The 18649-nt window shown below is 41.0% G+C and overlaps 1 protein-coding gene across 2 annotated transcripts in view; it reads right to left on the reverse strand.

Moving 5' to 3' along the window:
* Positions 1-18649, reverse strand: part of klhdc8a (kelch domain containing 8A) — a 72077-nt gene that overhangs the window by 29592 nt on the left and 23836 nt on the right. For both annotated transcript variants that reach the window (XM_039748493.1, XM_039748494.1), the window contains exons 2-4: positions 6330-6786; positions 5006-5170; positions 1350-1568 (exon numbers count right to left, since the gene is read on the reverse strand). In XM_039748493.1, coding sequence (XP_039604427.1) covers positions 1350-1568; positions 5006-5170; positions 6330-6699 — 754 coding nt within the window. In that variant the 5' untranslated portion in view covers positions 6700-6786. The remainder of the gene's footprint in view (positions 1-1349; positions 1569-5005; positions 5171-6329; positions 6787-18649) is intronic.

Genomic DNA, 18649 nt, shown 5'->3' on the forward strand with positions numbered 1-18649 from the left:
CGTCTTTGAAATATGCTGGGAAAAAAACAGAGAATCCAAAGAAAAATTCAGACAGACATGGATGTACAAATGGCCCAAAATCCGATTTGAACCAAAGATATGCGGTCCATGCACCAGCAGTGTTAACTCTAATGCTGTTGTGCCACCCTCAACAAGAAATTATTTGTGAAATATATTTAGCATTGCATATCTTCACACTTCTAGTTGCAGTTTCTTTGTGTTTTTAGCATTTTTTATTTCATTACACAAATATTTATTTATTCAGCCAAATGTTTGGAAACTGCTTAATCCAGTATAGGATGGCGTTGTTTATACCCAGTGTCACTCATATCAGGGCAGTCTAAGGTGACCATCTGACCTAACTTCTTCTACTTCTTTGGGGTTTATGAGTCCAGGCTACCCAAACAAAAATCCAAAAAAGATGAAGGAAGAACATACAGGTGTCAAACAGAAAACTGCTATGCTGGGATCTGAACCAGATCTCCTGGAGCTTTGAGGCAGAAATAAGAACCACTGAACCACCCAGTACCTAGCAACATGCATAGATTTTATGAGGTTTTCTACTACGAAAAATTCTGGATTTATATGCATGGGCACTTTGTAAAAACACACAAACGGTCAATTTAGCAAAGGGTCAATCTAACACAAGGGTTGTGGGGTCTGAGATGACTACTAGGGTATGAGACAAAGAGAGAATGTGCAGACTCCACACGGATATTGACCAGGTTGGGATGTGAACTCAGATGTCAGCAGCTGGGAAGCAGCAATACTAAACACTGCTATGTAATTTTATGTGGTTTACTATAAGATATCATTTAAGGAAAGAGGTTAGGAGAATTTTCTGATAGCACGTTGCCGCACCCACCACACGACAAACCATCTGGATTGTGATCCGAGTGCAGCAGGTGATACCTCAGCACCACAATGGAATAGTGTGAGGTTTTTTTTATGGTGGCTGGAGTGCCAATCCTTCTACGAACCCTCAAATTTTCCCTGTAAGTTGGAGGACCTGCTTGCAAGGCTAGATGCTCATTAACGTCATACCCAGGACAAAGCAATTGCAGGTTAAGGACCTTGCTCAAAGGCCCAACAAATGCCTGGAGCTGTGAAGCAGCAAACTAAACACTGGTACAGAAGACCTGCTTAGCCTTTCTAGTCAAGCAAAATGAGAGGTTTGTGAGATGTAAGAGGAATCCAGATTTAGAGACATCTCATAATCTGGAACTGTAAGATAGAAATAGTAACCACTGGATCACTAAAATGTGAAGTGTGCAATAACAATTGATATATTGATCATTTCACTAAAATATTTTCCACTTCATCCTAGAGTGTTTCCAGCAGCCACTCACCTTGCTGGATATTGAAGATGTTCACATTCTTGGTAAATTTTGGTCGCTGGTGTACACCTCCTTGACGGAGTCCTCCCAGGCAATACAGATTCTCCTGAGTATCCCTCACCAGGCCTGCATAAGCCCGTCTGCAGGGCATGCTGGGAAGAGCAGTCCAAGAGCGAGTCTCAGTGTCAAAAGTCTCAAATGCATTGACCGAGCGCTTGCACTGGCGGCCTCCTGCGGAAGAAGGATGAGGTAATTTCCAACAATAACGTCACATGTATAGCCATGAATGGGCCTGTTAGCACCAAAGGTTAGGGGGGCCCTCCTCATGAAAACTAAAACAACTAGAAGTTTGAAATTGCTGTATGCAAGGGCCATAAAGAATGAATTGACAAACATTTTGGACGTTAATGATACTATCAGCTGGAAAAAGGGTGGAGTGCCCGTCCCCAGATTGGTGATGAAGTGATGCTTCAAGGGAAGGAGCTTAAGTATCTCGGGGTCTTGTTCATGAGTGAGAGAAGTAGAGAATGGAAGAGTGACAGGTGGATAGGAGTATCATCAGTCATATGGATGCCATACCAGTCAGTCATGGTGAGAAGAGAGTTGAGCAGAAAGACAAAGCTCTTAATTTACTGGTTGATCTAAGTTCCCACCCTCACCTCTGGCCAAGAGCTTTGGCAGTGACTGAAACAATAGGGAAGGGGTTCAAAAGTTTTTTCTTTTATTCACTCAATATAAAATAAGATTTTCTATGCTAAAATTCTTAATGTGCCAAAAGCAGAAGCAAAACAAAGATACAGAAGATAGATAGATAGATAGATAGATAGATAGATAGATAGATAGATAGATAGATATAGATCTTTTTTGTTCGAAGGGAAGTATTTAACTTTTTACTGAAGGTCAATCCCTCAAATTCATGCCACAATTACTAAAAGATAGAAACACTTTTGACTTGGCTAAAAATACAAAGAGCAGTTACAGTCACACCGAAGCATTATAAAGGTGTATTGCCATTGGAGACCCCAGTAGTGTTTCTTGACACACTTCTGCTGAGTAATATATTGGCTAAAAGAACTCAATATTAGTGTGTCAGAAAGAGGATGTAGAGCTTTGTTCATAATGGCATTCACTTTTGTCTTTATTCTCTCTTCCCTGCTATTACCTCCTGCAGTATGAAAGTGCATCCCATAACTGAACGTCCCTTCTAAGTTACATTAGGTTTGGTGGGCCTCTCCTGAAGTGGTGTTACTTTCCTAGCGTGGGATCACACTGACCATCACAGAGTTATAGAAAATGTAACGGTGTTACCCGTACAACCTTGATGGATGTGCCTTAGATATCAGGTGGCTCTTTCATTCTTCTTAGCTGATAGGTCTGATCTGGCATGGTCTCTAGATGGATATTGATGGAAGGGCACAGATAAGTGACTTCTGGTATGCTTCCATATTTGAATATGCTTTGCTCCTCCTTACTCTGTCTTTTAGACCAATGATGTGTTGTAGTTTAGGGGACATCTCCCTTTTGGTGCTCTGTTCACAAACCTCTGGACCAAAATAGGGCAGACACAACCTTTTATCAATCAGTGTTCAACTTCTGCTCCTGTGCTGGAGCAAAATGTCTGTCTTGCAGTGTGTGCTAATTTAGCTGCTTATTAAGGCTTCAAGTTCCTATTTCTCTAGTCTTGAATGGTTTTGTGGTCAGTACAACAAGCATAGTAAATGGCACTATTTATGACATTCTACATTGTTCTAACACATTCTCAAACACCACAGAGGTATATGCCTGTTTTTTACATATGAAATTATGTATAGAATATAAAATGTAAAACATCTTACCACACAAGAGTTAAAAGTCCATTCCCATAGCACTGTTTAAGCATAAAAACTGATCTCAACACAAATTATCGTTGTGAAAATAATGTAGTAGATGCGATCTGTTCAGCTAGTATAACAAAGATATTAGATTAGGTTTCATATCCCATGTCACATGTGATGAAGACCATGGAGGGGCTGCTGCTTCACCACCAGAGGCCACAGGTCCGTCACGCCCTTGACCCTCTGCAGTTCGCTTACCAGGAGTAGGTGGGAGTGGAGGATGCCATCATCTATATACTACACCGATCCCTCTCCCACTTGGACAGAGGCAGTGGTGCTGTAAGAATTATGTTTCTGGACTTCTCTAGCGCCTTCAACACCATCCAGCCTCTGCTCCTTAGGGACAAGCTGACAGAGATGGGAGTAGATTAATACCTGGTGGCATGGATTTTGGACTATCTTACAGACAGACCTCAGTATGTGCGTCTTGGGAACTGCAGGTCTGACATTGTGGTCAGCAACACAGGAGCTCCGCAGGGGACTGTACTTTCTCTGGTCCTGTTCAGCCTATATACATCAGACTTCCAATACAACTTGGAGTCCTGCCACGTGCAAAAGTTCGTTGATGACACTGCTATCGTGGGCTGCATCAGGAGTGGGCAGAAGGAGGAGTATAGGAACCTGATCAAGGACTTTGTTAAATGGTGCTACACAAACCAACTACAACTGAACACCAGCAAAACCAAGGAGCTAGTGGTGGATTTTAGGAGGCCCATGCCCCTCATGGACCCCGTGATCATCAGAGGTGACTGTGTGCAGAGGGTGCAGACCTATAAATATCTGGGAGTGCAGCTGGATGATAAATTGGACTGAACTGCCAATACTGATGCTCTGTGCAAGAGAGGACAGAGCTGACTATACTTCCTTAGAAGGCTGGCATCTTTCAACATCTGCAATAAGATGCTGTAGATGTTCTATCAGACGGTTGTTGCAAGCACCCTCTTCTATGTGTTGATGTGCTGGGGAGACAGCAAAAAGAAGAGGGATGCCTCACGCCTGGACAAACTGGTGAGGAAGACAGGCTCTACTGTAGGCACAGAGCTGGACAGTTTGACATCCGTGGCAGAGTAACACATGCTGAGCAGGCTCCTGTCAATCATGGAGAATCCACTGCATCCACTGAACAGGATCATCTCCAGACAGAGGAGCAGCTTCTGTCACTGTCCTCCTCCAATCACAGAGTGAGGAGATCGTTCCTCCCCTACACTATGCAACTCTTCAGTTCCACCTCTAAATGTTAACATTATACAATGTTATTGTCTGTTATACCTGCATTTTTATCACTTTATAATTTAATATTGTTTTTTATCAGTATGTTGCTTCTGGAGTATGTGAATTTCCACTTGAGATTAATAAAGTATCTAACTATCTATCTGAAGACAATTAAATATCAACATTGGGATGAATAATGCAATTTTATTTGACATGTCTGTAGGTATATTCTGGCTGGCAACAGGATTGGAGGATAGGAGTCCAATTCTCGTCTGGCCCATGGGTCTGTGGACTTGCGATCCATCCATCCTTAATATGTGGAACAAAATGTATTTTCTTGTTCAGAATGGTTCAAAGTTTAGATTTACTTAAAAGGAGTATGGTCAAAACAAATAAGATCTGCAGGCTAGACTAAGCAGAAGACACTATGTAAGATGACTGATCAAAAATGAATGCCTTTGGGTTTTTCTAACATTAATAGACTCCCCTCATCTGTTCCTGTTCTAGCTAACATAGGGGAATCAGAATACTAATCATAATTATGACTATGAGGAACTGAAATAAAACAGTTTAGGTACTCACCAATGACATAGATTTTGGATCCATTTACAAAGCTTGTGGCAGCATACCGTGGAGTGGGCATTGGGGGCAGCATGACCCACACATCTTTCCGTAGATCATACTGCTGGAAGAGACTCTGAGGGTACAGATCTCTACCCATGCCGCCAACTGCAAAAGCCCGGCCATCTGCATACAGAAAGCAAGTGGGTTAGGAGGTGTGCACCATGGGAGGACTCCTAAACTCACAGCCAACTTGATGTGGTCTCTGAAGTTAGCAGTAATGAGGTCAGCCATTCATATTCAGGCACCTCAAGCCCTTCCACATGTCTGACATTTTCCATTAAGCCTTACATTCAAAGCTAGAGGCCTCATCTTAACGATCATCTCCAGTGGGACTATTCCTTTCTTATTTAGGCACAGATATTTTTATTCACTCAACATTTCACCTCAGGCGGTCTATGCCCTTATTGCATACAGTATAAAAGTAGGACATTTACTTGAACAGACTGATGCTGCTGTATTTTTGCTGCCATTCTAGAAGCTCACCCTGGGGAAGCTCTGAGAAGATGAGAAGAAGCTCCCTTCTGTGCAGCATAAATGGCAAAAAGGCACAGGGTAATCTGTCAAGTGTTTTTTTTTAATTAAAATGTCTATAGCATATAATATGAAAGCATAAACATGCCACCAGCCCACTTTTGGAACATTCTTATATTCCACTTTAGCACTTAAAACATTCATTTTTGAAACCTGCACATTCCAATTCAGTGTTGTGGGATGGCAGAATCTATCCCAGCATCATCAGGTCCAAGACAGGAAAACCTGAAGGGGACATCTAGATTCAACAGTATGGGCTTTGAGATGGCTCAATAGGGCTTTCCTGATCCTGGAGGTAACCCCAGGGTGGAGTGGCCTCTTGAACTTGATTTTAGAAGTTGGTAGCAAAAGCCCTACTCACAGGATGTTAGAGTGGCTAGAAAAGGGTATAATCTATTTCCTATTTTCTATTCACCCTTTAATTATTTCTCCCATGTTTGTTACATATAAAAAGACAACCATTTTAATAAAAATGCATTTCTGTTATGGGTAGCAGACCTAGGTGCCTCTCATCATATCAGTATTGGACATTTTCCACAATCAGATGCTTTTGACAAGGTAAGGAAATTTGTAACTTAGTACAACCAAATCTTTTTTGCTTTAATTGTTTTAGACACCCAGTTAACCCCAGTTAACACTGCGAATTAGATTTCAACATTTGTAAAACTGGAATGGAAACTAAAATTTCTGACACATGAATTCAGAGACCTTCTGGTATCAGAGCAAGTTCTAAGCTTCGCTGGTTACTTACCTTTCACTGTCATGGAAATGCCCATTGCTGCTTCTCTCAGCGAACTCCTTTTTCTCCACTTTCCTTCTTCTGTGTTGTATACGTCAACAACCTTTAGAGGACGCTGGTCCTCCCCGACTCCACCAACTACTAGTAGCAGCTTGCCTAGCACAGCTGTGGCTGCGCCAGCACGAGCCGTGGGCAAGGGTGGTAGGCTGATCCATTGTTCTGCCTCAGGTGTGTACACTTCCAAGGAATTGACTGGATTGCCACTTTCGTCACACCCCCCAACCACATATAGTTGCCCCCGGGCCTCCACGAGGGAGTGATAAACTCGTCCACTAGGCAGAGGTGCTAGGCTCTGCCAAACAAATCCTCCTGTCTCTGCCATGGCAAAAAGGGCTTCTGATGGTGCTGGTCAGGGCCTCCCAGCCCTCTAACGGTTAAGCATTTCCTGAAATGTTTAGGCTAGAAGAACCTGTTGGTAGAAAAGAAACCGTGAGGAAATTATGGAAGATGTTTTGAAGGAGGACACACACGTGGTTTTAATTTTCCTCAGAAACATGACAAATAATATTTCTTCAAAATGCCTGTTTGTCTGATGTACAGCAGACTCATGATACTGTGTCTTGGTCGGTCCCAGACTAGGCTATACTCTTGTCAGTAATTTTCTACAGAGAGCCTCCAGTCAGCCTATGTGTTTCGTTAAAACCAGTGATTGCTTTGAGGATGGTACAGCAGGTAATGTTGTTACTTCCTACAAGTGTTTGGATGGAATTCCACCTGCCATGTTCAACTATCGTATATACTCATGTATAAGTCGGGTCTTGAAACCCAAAAAATCGATCATAAAATCAGACCCCAACTTATACACCCATTCAAAAATGTGACACTTACATTTTTTTTTTTAACCATCTTCTTGCCTCCTCAAATCTCGCATCAGTTTCTCAGATGCATTAAATTTTGTTGCAGCAGCACAGTTACCAATTTCTTTTGCTACTTCAACGATGTTTGATTTAAAACCAGCTTCATATTTTCTTCTGATCGAATGCTCCATCGTAGATATGGGATGCTCTTATGATAAAGCTGAATGAGGGTGTGAAATCCAAAAAACACAAAACCGTGCAAATGTCGCTTCAGAATAGTGGTCACGTAGGCACAATAGAGAGTGAGAGAGAGAGGGCGGTTAGGAGCGTGTGCTGATTACATTACCGCACCCACATAGAAAAAAAAGGCAGCGTGTCTCATGGTTACTCTCTCAGGTGGGCGTTAGCATTTTATAATCTCTTGGACCAATAGCGTGTTTTCCACATTCGACTTAAACAACCAACATTATAAAATACCAGAAATTCTACAGTAAAATCAAGTCCCGACTTATCTGTGGGAGAACGTATCTGTGAGTATATTCGGTATGTTTTCTCCCATAGCCAAGAGTCGCCCTAGTATACTGATTCATGTTTAACACTAACATGCCCTGGAAGTATTTGTATGCAGCCAGACATGAACTAGTGCCCTATTTGTGCCGGCAAGAAAAGAAAAGTCGACAGTGAGTGACGAGTGTTTAATAAGGAATGGACAACTAAGTACTTTTTCACTTAAGTCCGGTCAAAGGCTGTATGTCTTGTTTGCCAAGAAACCATTGCGGTTTTAAAGGAATACAACATCAGCCGTCACTTTTCCACCAAGCATGCTAATTACGCTAACAACCAGTCAACGCAAGAACGGACGGCTACCGCTCAGAGGTTGGCAGCTAGTTTGCAGGCTCAGCAAAATACCTTTATCCGACAAACTGCCATCCAAGAATCAAGCACGAAGGCAAGTTATGTGGTGCCATTCAAATTAGCAAAGACCAGCAAGCCTTTCTCTCTCTGTCTATGGTAGAGACAGCAGGTATCTTGTGTCCTGAGAACAAGAACAAATTTGAAAAAATTAGCTTATCACGCAGGACAGTGACTTGCCATGTTGAGCTAATTTATGAAGACTTAGCTAGCAAGTTAAACAAGAAAGTGGAGTCGTTTACATTATATTCCTAGGCACTGGATGAAAGTAATGACATAAAGGACACCGCTCAGCTTTTAATTTTTATCAGAGGGATTAATGACAATTTTGAGATAACGGAGGAGTTTTTGGCCATGGAATCCCTAAAGGAGAAAACACGGGGAGAAGACTTGTATGACAGCGTGTCGGGGGTCATCAACAGGCACAAGCTACCTTGGAGTACGCTCACCAACGTTACCACAGATGGATCACCAAATCTGACTTGAAAAAACATCGGGTTGCTCAAAAGAATCCAGGAGAGGGTGAAGGAGGACAACCCTGAGCAGGAGGTAATTTTCACACACTGCCTAATCCACCAGGAAGCACTGTGTAAATCCGTATTGCTACTTGACTACGTAGTGAAGTCAGATGTAAAACTCGTTTAACTTTCGAGCGAGGGAACTTCAGCATCATCAGTTTATTCAGTATCTTGAAGAAATTGACGCTGTTCACCAGGACTTGCTTTACCACTCCAATGTCCGCTGGTTAAGTTTGGGGAAAGTATGTCAACGAGTGTGGGAGCTCAAACAGGAGATTATCTCATTTTTGGAGCTACTTGAGAAAGCTGACGATTTTCCTGAGCTGAGTGACACAGATTGGCTTTGTGATTTAGCTTTTGCTGTGGACATACTGACTTGCATGAATGAGCTGAACATGAAGCTACAAGGGAAAGACCAGTTTTGTGCATGAAATGTACACAAACGTCCCAGCCTTTGAAACCAAGCTAGCTTTATTCTCAAAGCAAACGTCAAACAACTCATTCGTTCATTTTCCCCACACTGGCTACACTGAAAGGGGCCCCTCGACTTGTGAAAAATACAGGAAATCACTGGATGACCTGCATGGAGAATTCTGCCGACGGTTCTCTGATTTTGGAAAAATTTACAAGTCACTTCAGCTGGTGTCATGTCCCTTCACACAGGACCCTGAAACGGCGCCACAGGAGTTGCAGTTGGAACTGATTGATCTCCAAAGTGACACTGTCTTAAAGGAGAAGTTCAGCTCTCTTAACTCGATGAGTTTTATGCTTCATTAAGTGCATCCAAATTTCCAAACATCCAGAAGATGGCACAGAGGATGCTGGTGTTGTTTGGCTCTACGTATGTGTGTGAACAGACTTTTAGTGTGATGAACACCAACAAAGCACCCCACAGATCCCAGTTGAACAATGAACACCTCAGATCTGTTCTGAGAATTGCCACAACAAAACTAACACCACACTTCGATGCACTGGCAAAAAAGGGTGATCAACAACACTGTTCCCACTAAAAGTGAATGTAAATATTAACACTGTAATGCCTTTTTTATGTTTATATTTGATATGTATGCATCTAGTGCTGGCCTGGCCCGTCTGTCAAATTCTAAAAGTCAATGTGGCCCCTGAGCCAAAAGGTTTGCCCACCCCTGAGCTAGCCTTTGCTCCCCACATGCATCAATAGAGCCTTGGTGGCCCATGACCCTGTTGCTGGTTCACTGGTTGTCCTTTCTTGGACCATTTTTTGTTGGTACTAGCCACTGCATAATGAGAACAGCCCACAAGGCCTGACATTTTGGAAATGCTCTGACCCAGTTGTCTAGCCATCACAATTTGGCCCTTGGTAAAGTCACTCAGATCCTTGCCCATTTTTCCTGCTTCCAAACACATCACATTCAAGAACAGACTATTCATTTATGGCTTAATATGTTCAATGCCTTGACAAACACCATTGTAAGGAAATAATCAATTTTTCACTTCATCTATCAGTTGTTTTAATGTTATAGTCATTTAACTGTGCATTAATGCATATATGCAGCATATAGAAGTTCATGCTTGCTTCTGATATTCACCCTTTAAACTGCACAAGTGGCTCAGTAACTGGACTGATGGATATCTGATTGAATGGCTATATTATCTCTCCTCTGATTCTGTATTTGTGTTTTTTTGTTTCTGCCGCTGTAGGCATTTGAATTCTCCCATGGGAATAATAAAGTTTTTTCTAATCTAATTAATAACAGCTGTAATTTTTGACCGACAGGAGGACATACAGTATATGACTAGTACCATACTTTGCTTCCACTACTTCCAATGTCCTGTTTGTCTTCTCTAGCAAGGATGATGTAAATAGTAAAGTGGAAAACTTTAATTCTTAAATAAGAGCTGCTGTTGACATAGTTGCACCTGAAAAGACAATTAAAAAATCTTCTAGCATTGTTATACCTTGGAAGACACAAAGAGTGTCTGATTTAAAGAGAACATGCCGCAGAGCTGAGCGTAAATGGAGGAAGACTAAACTAACTATCCACTATGAAATATTAAAAAGTTAAAATAACAGAATACAAAAAAACAGTCCGTCTTGAGAGGTGCTGCTATTTCTCTCAGATTATAAATAACAATGCTAGTAATCCCAGAGTCTTATTTTCTACAATTGATCGTCTGCTAAACCCAGGTAACACAAAGGAATGCCCCCATAATACGTCCAGCGCAACCTGTGAGAACATTGCTATATTTTTCAATCAAAAAATTTATGATATTAGAAATAATATAGTATATCTCCCCAACACTGTGGAACCTCCTAAGCCCCAGTACTCCGTTATAAACAAATTCAATTCTTTCACCAGGATAGATTTACCTGATTTACATAAAATAATCTCTCTAATGAAACCCTCCACCTGCGTCCTTGACCCAATACCAACAAGGTTTTTCAAGGAAGTATCAGACGCGCTTATTGATAATATCCTTGACATAGTAAACTCGTCATTAGATACGGGGGTCTTTCCAGACTGTCTTACGACTGCTGTAGTTAAACCCCTACTCAAGAAAAATAATCTTGACCCTTCTGCTTTTGAAAATTTTAGACCCATCTCTAACCTGCCCTTCTTAAGTAAAATTCTAGAGAAGGCAGTCATTTTGCAATTAAATGACCACCTCAATAAACATGCTATTCTAGATAAATTTGAGCTACATTCTTTTGTATGAAAATGTGCTATATAAATAAATGTTGTTGTTGTTGTTGTTCTCTAGTGCATTTGCCATTATGGGCAAAAGCAAAGCTGCAACAGCCTTAAACTCACTTTCAATTTCTGTTTCTTTTTCTGCTGAACTGATCTGATATTTTATCTTGGCATACTCGAGATTAAAGTAATGCGCAAAGAACTGTGTCAGCCGGTATCCAAGCAACAGTTGTGCATTTGAAGTCAGTAAGGACTTTTTACTTTTATCTTCTAAGCTGAGTTGAGCCATGTAGGTCAGTCATTATTTTGGGACATAAAAAGCAGTTAAAGAGTAAAACAAACCAGAAATTCTGGAACAGTTTGTCCTTTTGAATGAAAAACACATTTTTTTTCTCTTAACTTTGATGACAAAATACACGATTGATGAGGAGGCACATACGTGCAGGTCTTATTTAGCAGGCTGCTGCTTTTATGGTCATTCAATACTAATGCAAACTTCCTCCAAGCTTCCTCCCAGTGCCCAAATAGGGGTCAGGACTTCATGGCGACTCTGTCCTGCCCCATGTGTATTGTATTAATTATTGTAATATATTTATTTTTTAGATGTATTACCTTTTCTTAATTTATTTATGATTATTGTATTATTAATTCATTCTTTGTTAAGGGCATTGCATTTAGCATTTAATTATTTTTTATTGTGCTCCTGTGTTTTAAAAGTACAGCTAAGGGGGGTGGGGCCCCCAGGTTCTTGAAGCCAAACATGTAGCAATAGAAAAATCCACAGTTGAAAACGTTCATTTTAAATTTTCTCACTGTTAGGGACTCACATGATATTTCAATTCTATGACTTTGCATTTAAATTACATTACTCTACCCTCATATACTTACTAAGGAATGTTCTAGTTATAGTTATGGGATATCTCCAAATCTGAGACCATGTACTTCTCATAATACATTGCAGTTACCACCAGCTGAAGAAGTTCAACTCCTATGGGGTCTTATTCAGGAGTGATGTCAAAGGTGATGGAGAGCTTGCCTAATGAAATTATGCAGTACCAGCAGTTTTAGAAAATGAAAATGTAGATTTACTGGTCAGTCAGCATTTATTTGCAAACTGACTAAAAGAATGAGCTTGTCAGCACAAGCTGCCAAAATGAGTCACTTGCTGCTGAACTCGCATGGATTCAAATTCTGGTCTATTCACTACCTGTGTGAAATGTGCAATTTTGTCCTCCGCCTACTCCCAAACTTGTATGTTCAAAAAACTTTTATGTTTCAGAAAATATTTAGACCCAAGAGCAGTGCTCCAATTGGAAATAAACATGTAAGATCAGGAATTGCATATGGTTACACTTGATATTCCATTTTACTTAGCAGTCCCACTAGTGATAATGCAGCTGCAATGGATAATGGAAGCTTCAAGACATCCCATGACTGTTAATATAGGAGGACCTTGTAGTAGAGAACCATTGCTTCTCCATAAAGAGACCAGTAAATTGAGGTGGTTTGGGCATGTAATTAGGATACCCCACAGTGCCTCCCCTTAGTTTTGTGCCAGGTATGGTTCCAGCAGGAGAAGACATTGGACAGACCCAGAACAGATTGGACAGGGTGGTTATATCTCCTGACTGTAATTTGAATGTCTAAGTAGTGCAGAAAGAAACCCATGAAGAAGCCTGATCAGCCCAGCTCAGTGTGTTGATACCACAATCCTCTCCAGGAATGGAAAAGTGGAATGAAAATTATTATGAATGACTATGATGATAATTCTCGGTTGGGAGGAAGAATGCTCAATGCTACTGTCCTAGAGATCCACAGTCCTGGTGAAGGATTAATGATATTCAGTGTGCCACTGTGGTTTGAGTATTTAATAAGACTTGCATTCATATAAATAGCCTGTTTATGTATAGTTCCATTTCTCATTTTTATCATTATGCTACATTACTCGCTTTTACTTTAGTTATGCACTACTTGCTTTTGTTTCCATTCTTCTTACATCCATGAAAAGCTATTTAATGGGCTCTGCTGGGAGAAAGGTGGAGAAATGTGCTTGTTTTACAGAGACTTCTAGGAAACAGGTGGCAAAACTCCTGGTTAGACACCAAATAATTAATTCTATTAAAACAATATCATCCAAAAGTTACAAAAAGTGTCACCATACCCTACCAGTTGAGACCCCACAACTGCCGAACCCCAGAAATGCTGGAGCACCAGAGCTGCTGACCTGCTCAACTCTGGGACTTTTGCTTTCCATAACTTTACACTCCAGGTTTCTGCACACTCCTACAGCATCTGAAGAAGACAACAGCTGGAGCACCTGAGTTAACTTCTGTGTTTATCTCTGTCGAGTTTTATGTTTAGTCTCCTGACAGTGCTTGATTGTAGATTTGTATGCGGAGAGATTCTTTAATACAAGCAAAGTATACACTTATTATTTGTACTGTTATTGATTTCTGTTGTTGTTTTCGTTATTTTGTCATCCTTGTAGCACTGAAATGGCACTATAAGTGGAATAGCATTTCCACACTGCAACTTAAAAAAATAACTGAACCTTGCCAGTCTGTGAAGCTAGTGTACCCTGCTCACTTGGGTTCAAATTTTGATCCACTTTCTATCTGTGTGGAGTGTGGAATTTCTCCAGCAGCTACTTCTACACTTGTACATTCAATCTGGAAAATATTTAGACTTGAAAGCAATAGTCCAGTTTGCATAAAAACCAGCATACAAGATTTGGTGTGCAAATGATTACACTTGTCATTCCATTTTGTCCTCCAGTACCATTTGTGATAACATAGACAATGATGGTGGCTTCAAGGCACTTCTGCTCCTACTAGAGCACTCCAAAAATGCCTTGAGGATACACTTATCAATCACGCAAACAAGTTTATAAATTTGAATAGCTTTGAACTTTATGAATCTTTATAGGTCTTTATGAGGGTAGGTGGTCAGTTATACATGCTTGTTGGACAAGTTCACTGTAGAAATGAATAGGAATAGGAATGCGCTCATATTTCACAAGAAGATCTGGAAGGCCTAGAGGAAAAATACCAAAGGAGGTTCTGAAGACCATAAAACAGTCCATCACATAGTGTATATACAGTATGCATATATATTCCCGTGTAGGTAGAAGGCTGAAATTTGGCAGGCTCATTCCTTACAGCTTACTTAAAAAAGTTGGGCAGGTTTCATTTCGAAATTCTACGTGTAATGGTCATAACTGGAAGGTATTTTTCTCCATTTACTGTAATGGAGTTGAGCTCGAAAGCCATGGGGGGCGGAGTTTCGTGTGACATCATCACGCTTCCCACGTAATCACGTCAACTGACTGTCAACGCAGTGCGTAGAAAACCAGGAAGAGCTCCAAAAAGCGCTGAAGAAAACATGCATTATATAATTGAGAAGGCAGCGAAACAATAAGAAGCGAGCGAGTGACACATACAACCATATTCATGAGTGCTGCTACTTCGGAAACAAAGCAAGGTGTAAACCTAAAGTTTAAATGAAGTTCATAGACAGGCTGCCGCTGGCGTTTGTCATGCCCACGGTAATGCGGGATACAAGTTTAATGAGAGGACGCAGGATATAAACGAGAATTTTGATCACTTTGTAACTAAGTTAAAATTGCAGGTGAAGGGGTGTGCTTATGCAAATTCCGAGAGACTGTGTGGCGGGTGAGGGAGTCACGTCATCATCTCCCCTCCCATTTACCTCATTTCGCTCTGAGCTGAGCTCCGCGGCTAACGCCGTCTTCCGAAGCAACATCGTCAGACTGCCACCAAATACTCACTGAAAAATCCACAAGTTAATACACACTCTGTCTCTAGAGTTTCTCCACACTAAATCCTCCAGGCACTACTTATAAAAGGTTACATTGACAATCGTGTTACGTTATTTTTAAAATCTTTCCTTTTCTTAGCACAAGCACAGCTGAGAAGCTTCAATGCATGTGCTCCATAACGCGTTAAAAAATAATGCATTTAATCACATTTTGCATTACAAGCAAAGGGGAACTTTTGTCAATGCATGATTTCCTGGTACACCGATTACATTGATCAGCGCATTTTATATATATATATACTAGTACATGTGCGCCCAACTACGCTTGCGTGTTAAAGTTGTGTGTGAAGGGCTCCATGTTTAAACGTGGCTGCCAGTCGTGAACTGGGCCCTTCGTCGCACAGCATTATGATTTTTTATAAGGGAAACAAAATTACAAAAGAAAACCCTTGGACATTGATTCGATAGGAACGGCCTACTCGGAATCACTTTCCGAATAGTAATTATGTGGTGGTGTGGGAGCATTTCTGCTTCTGTCCGTTCACAGTCCGTCTTGTTTTCACGATGCTATCGTTTCCTCTCACAATGTTTCTCAACCTTTCTCCAATCTTGCAGGTTGCTTTGTGGCAATCCAAAGAGTAAGGCAATATACACGGAGCAATGGTTATAAAAGGGGGACACATAGGTATCCAGGCTCTTTAAAGCATAAATAGGGATCACTTCACTGACATGTGAGCAAGCCACGGTACAACTGTGAGATGCGCAGCACTAGCCGGCTACAACGTAACAATAATAATTTCCGGAACATGCTGTTACGTTGTCATTCATTTTACCCACTGTCTTTCTTTCATTCATATTTTACGTAGGCACGTACTTTTTATCTTCGGCAATCTCGTTCTCTAACCAGGCCTCAGGAGCTAACCAGCGTAACACTGTCCACCACCCCTTTCGTTATTCCGGCACATTGTTGACATCCGTGAGTAACAACAACGTACTAAACTGGAAGGTGGTCTACGCATGCGTGGAATTCGCGGACAAAGATCAAGATCTAAATGAAGATCTCTTTAGTTAATTTAAAGCACAACAATTTGTGTGTTTTGAGGTGTGACTGGAGTTTACTACAGTCTTCAGTAGTATAAGCCTGGAGGAGATTCTTAAGGCAATGCCTATGTTTTAGCTGTCTCTCTACTGCCATCTAGTGCTTCTTCTAATTCATATGTGGACAAACAAAGATCAAGATCCAAATGAAGATTTATATATATATATATATATATATATATATATGTTAACTCTCTCCTCCCTCTAAAGAGATGTAGTATTAAATCGCCGGGTAATGTCTCAGGACACATGCCAATGAATCTTAGAATTTGAGCTCCATTCACAATCAATCAATCAATCAACATTTATTTATATAGCACATTTTCATACAAAAAATGTACATTGATAGCTCCTTCAACTTTTTTTTTTTTTGATGCCTTCACCCAGGGTTACTTAAAAGATTGGGATACACTTTTTTTAGGAGAAGGTAGAGATTTGGTCAAGGTCATACATTGAATCAGATTCAAGGACTGAAACAGTAAACTTGGCACTTAAGGTCCATGGCACTAGCCAGCAGACCACCTTGCCAATCAGACACAAACAGTCTGCTCTGATTTCAATATTCAGTACGTCTTCTCCCTTTGGATGAATAATCAGCATATATTAGAAAGCCTCTGAGATAAAAAAAAAAATTTGTGAGGATGTCAAACATGGCTTAAGTGTACTTTTTTGAGGATGTTTTTGTTTTTTTATATTTAGTTTTTAGTGTTACAAATTATGCTTTCGATATCTCTATATTATATATTCTTTTTAGTTCAATGTGTTAAGTATTTGTGTCTCAAAGCAATATCCCTTGTGTTCTGGGTGAAATCAACAAACTGCTGATCCATCATGACGTCACCGCTGTGGGACCACCACCAGTGTGTATATTACGACTGAGGGTTAAGGTCCTTCAGAGTGCCATTGGATATTTTGAAAATAGGATCAGTTTTGTAAGTTTTTTTTTTTTTATTTTGTGCTGTTTATTTGGATTCTGGTCTTGGAATGCAAACTGGATTTCTTTGCTTTGCTTTTTTAGGCAAATGATTTTTCATTATTTTTTGCTTCTTTTTTCCCCGGCATTGTCTTTTAATTATTTAATTCATCATTATAAATTATTTAATAAGTGCTTCAAATATAAAGTAACTCAGTTTTGTTTTTGGCATAAAGACCAGTTGTCTTCGATAAAATGTTTTGAGGTGTCTCAACTTTAAAAGCCTGAGACCCATTTAAGGCTTATGATTGCCAAAAAGCCTGTCTTTAGAGTTTGGGGACTAGGATCGGATGAGGCTTGCTTCTGGGGTCCACACATAGTGGAATACTGGTCTGACTTTAATTCAATTTGTGTCTTGCACCATTATTCTTGCTGATCTGGTGCTGATGATTCATTTCAACACTTAACTTTGCTCCTATCACTTCATTAACATAAGCAGTACTGACATACACTGTCACACATGCATGCTAGAGGGTCATCTTCCAGGCATTACCACCCAGGGATATGATCGCTGCCTGTCTTGTTTCTTTTTTCACTCACTGACCTGAGAAGACACCCAATGAAGGTAACCGACTCCACCCATTCTGGTCCAATAGGCTATGAGAGCAGGGTGAATCAAAGGAGGTGTCTCATTCAGGCCCAAGCAACCTGCTGGATGGAGGTCCATCCTGAAGCCTAACTACTCTTCAGAACCTTTTCACAGCAGCCAATGTCTGAAGCTGCATTTTGTTGCTTGTTTGCCATTGTGCATCTGTGATTTTGTTCTGAATTATTATTTCAGTAAAACGGGGTGACCCGGTTGGCATCCCAGCATTTCATATGGACTTGTGTTTTCCTCTTGGTCGACAACACCACCAATATATGTTCAGACGTTTGTTTGCAGTACTACTAATATTGTCACTTCTGTAGCGTACAGCGATAGCATACAGTGAAATTTGTACTTTCATGTCCAATCAACATGCCACATCATTACTCTCTTGCATTATTACTACAAGAATGTATTCAATGTATAATGCTGTAAGCCACTAGGGGGCATACCACCACCCTAACCCGGACACACACAGGTAGGACACAGGTTCAAGAGAACACCCGGTTTATTTAAAGTAAACACACTGTGCACAAATCACCAATACAACGGTCCCTTCTTGCCATCAGTCCTTCTCCCTCAACACCTCCTCAGGTTTTGTCCTGTCCTCCTGACTCTGGCCAACTTATGGAGTGAGGCGGCTCCTTTATATAGGACACCTGGATGGACCCCAGGTGCCAAGCGGGCTTCTTCTGGCCACACTTCCAGTTGTGGCGGAAGCATGACCAAATAAGGCCTTGGAAAGGTCCATGTGCCCCCTGGCGGTGACCACGAGTTCCAATAGGGTTGAGCTCTCATGCTCATAAAACATAGCCCCACTGGAAACCAAGGGGGCTGCCCCCTATCGGCCCAGTGGAGAAACTGTGCTGATAATACGCTGTCCCTGAGTCCTTCCTTGTGCCTTTGGTGTCCTGGCCAGATAAGGATTCTGGCCACCTG

This window comes from Polypterus senegalus, chromosome 3 (assembly GCF_016835505.1).
Source record: "Polypterus senegalus isolate Bchr_013 chromosome 3, ASM1683550v1, whole genome shotgun sequence".
NCBI lineage: Eukaryota > Metazoa > Chordata > Cladistia > Polypteriformes > Polypteridae > Polypterus > Polypterus senegalus.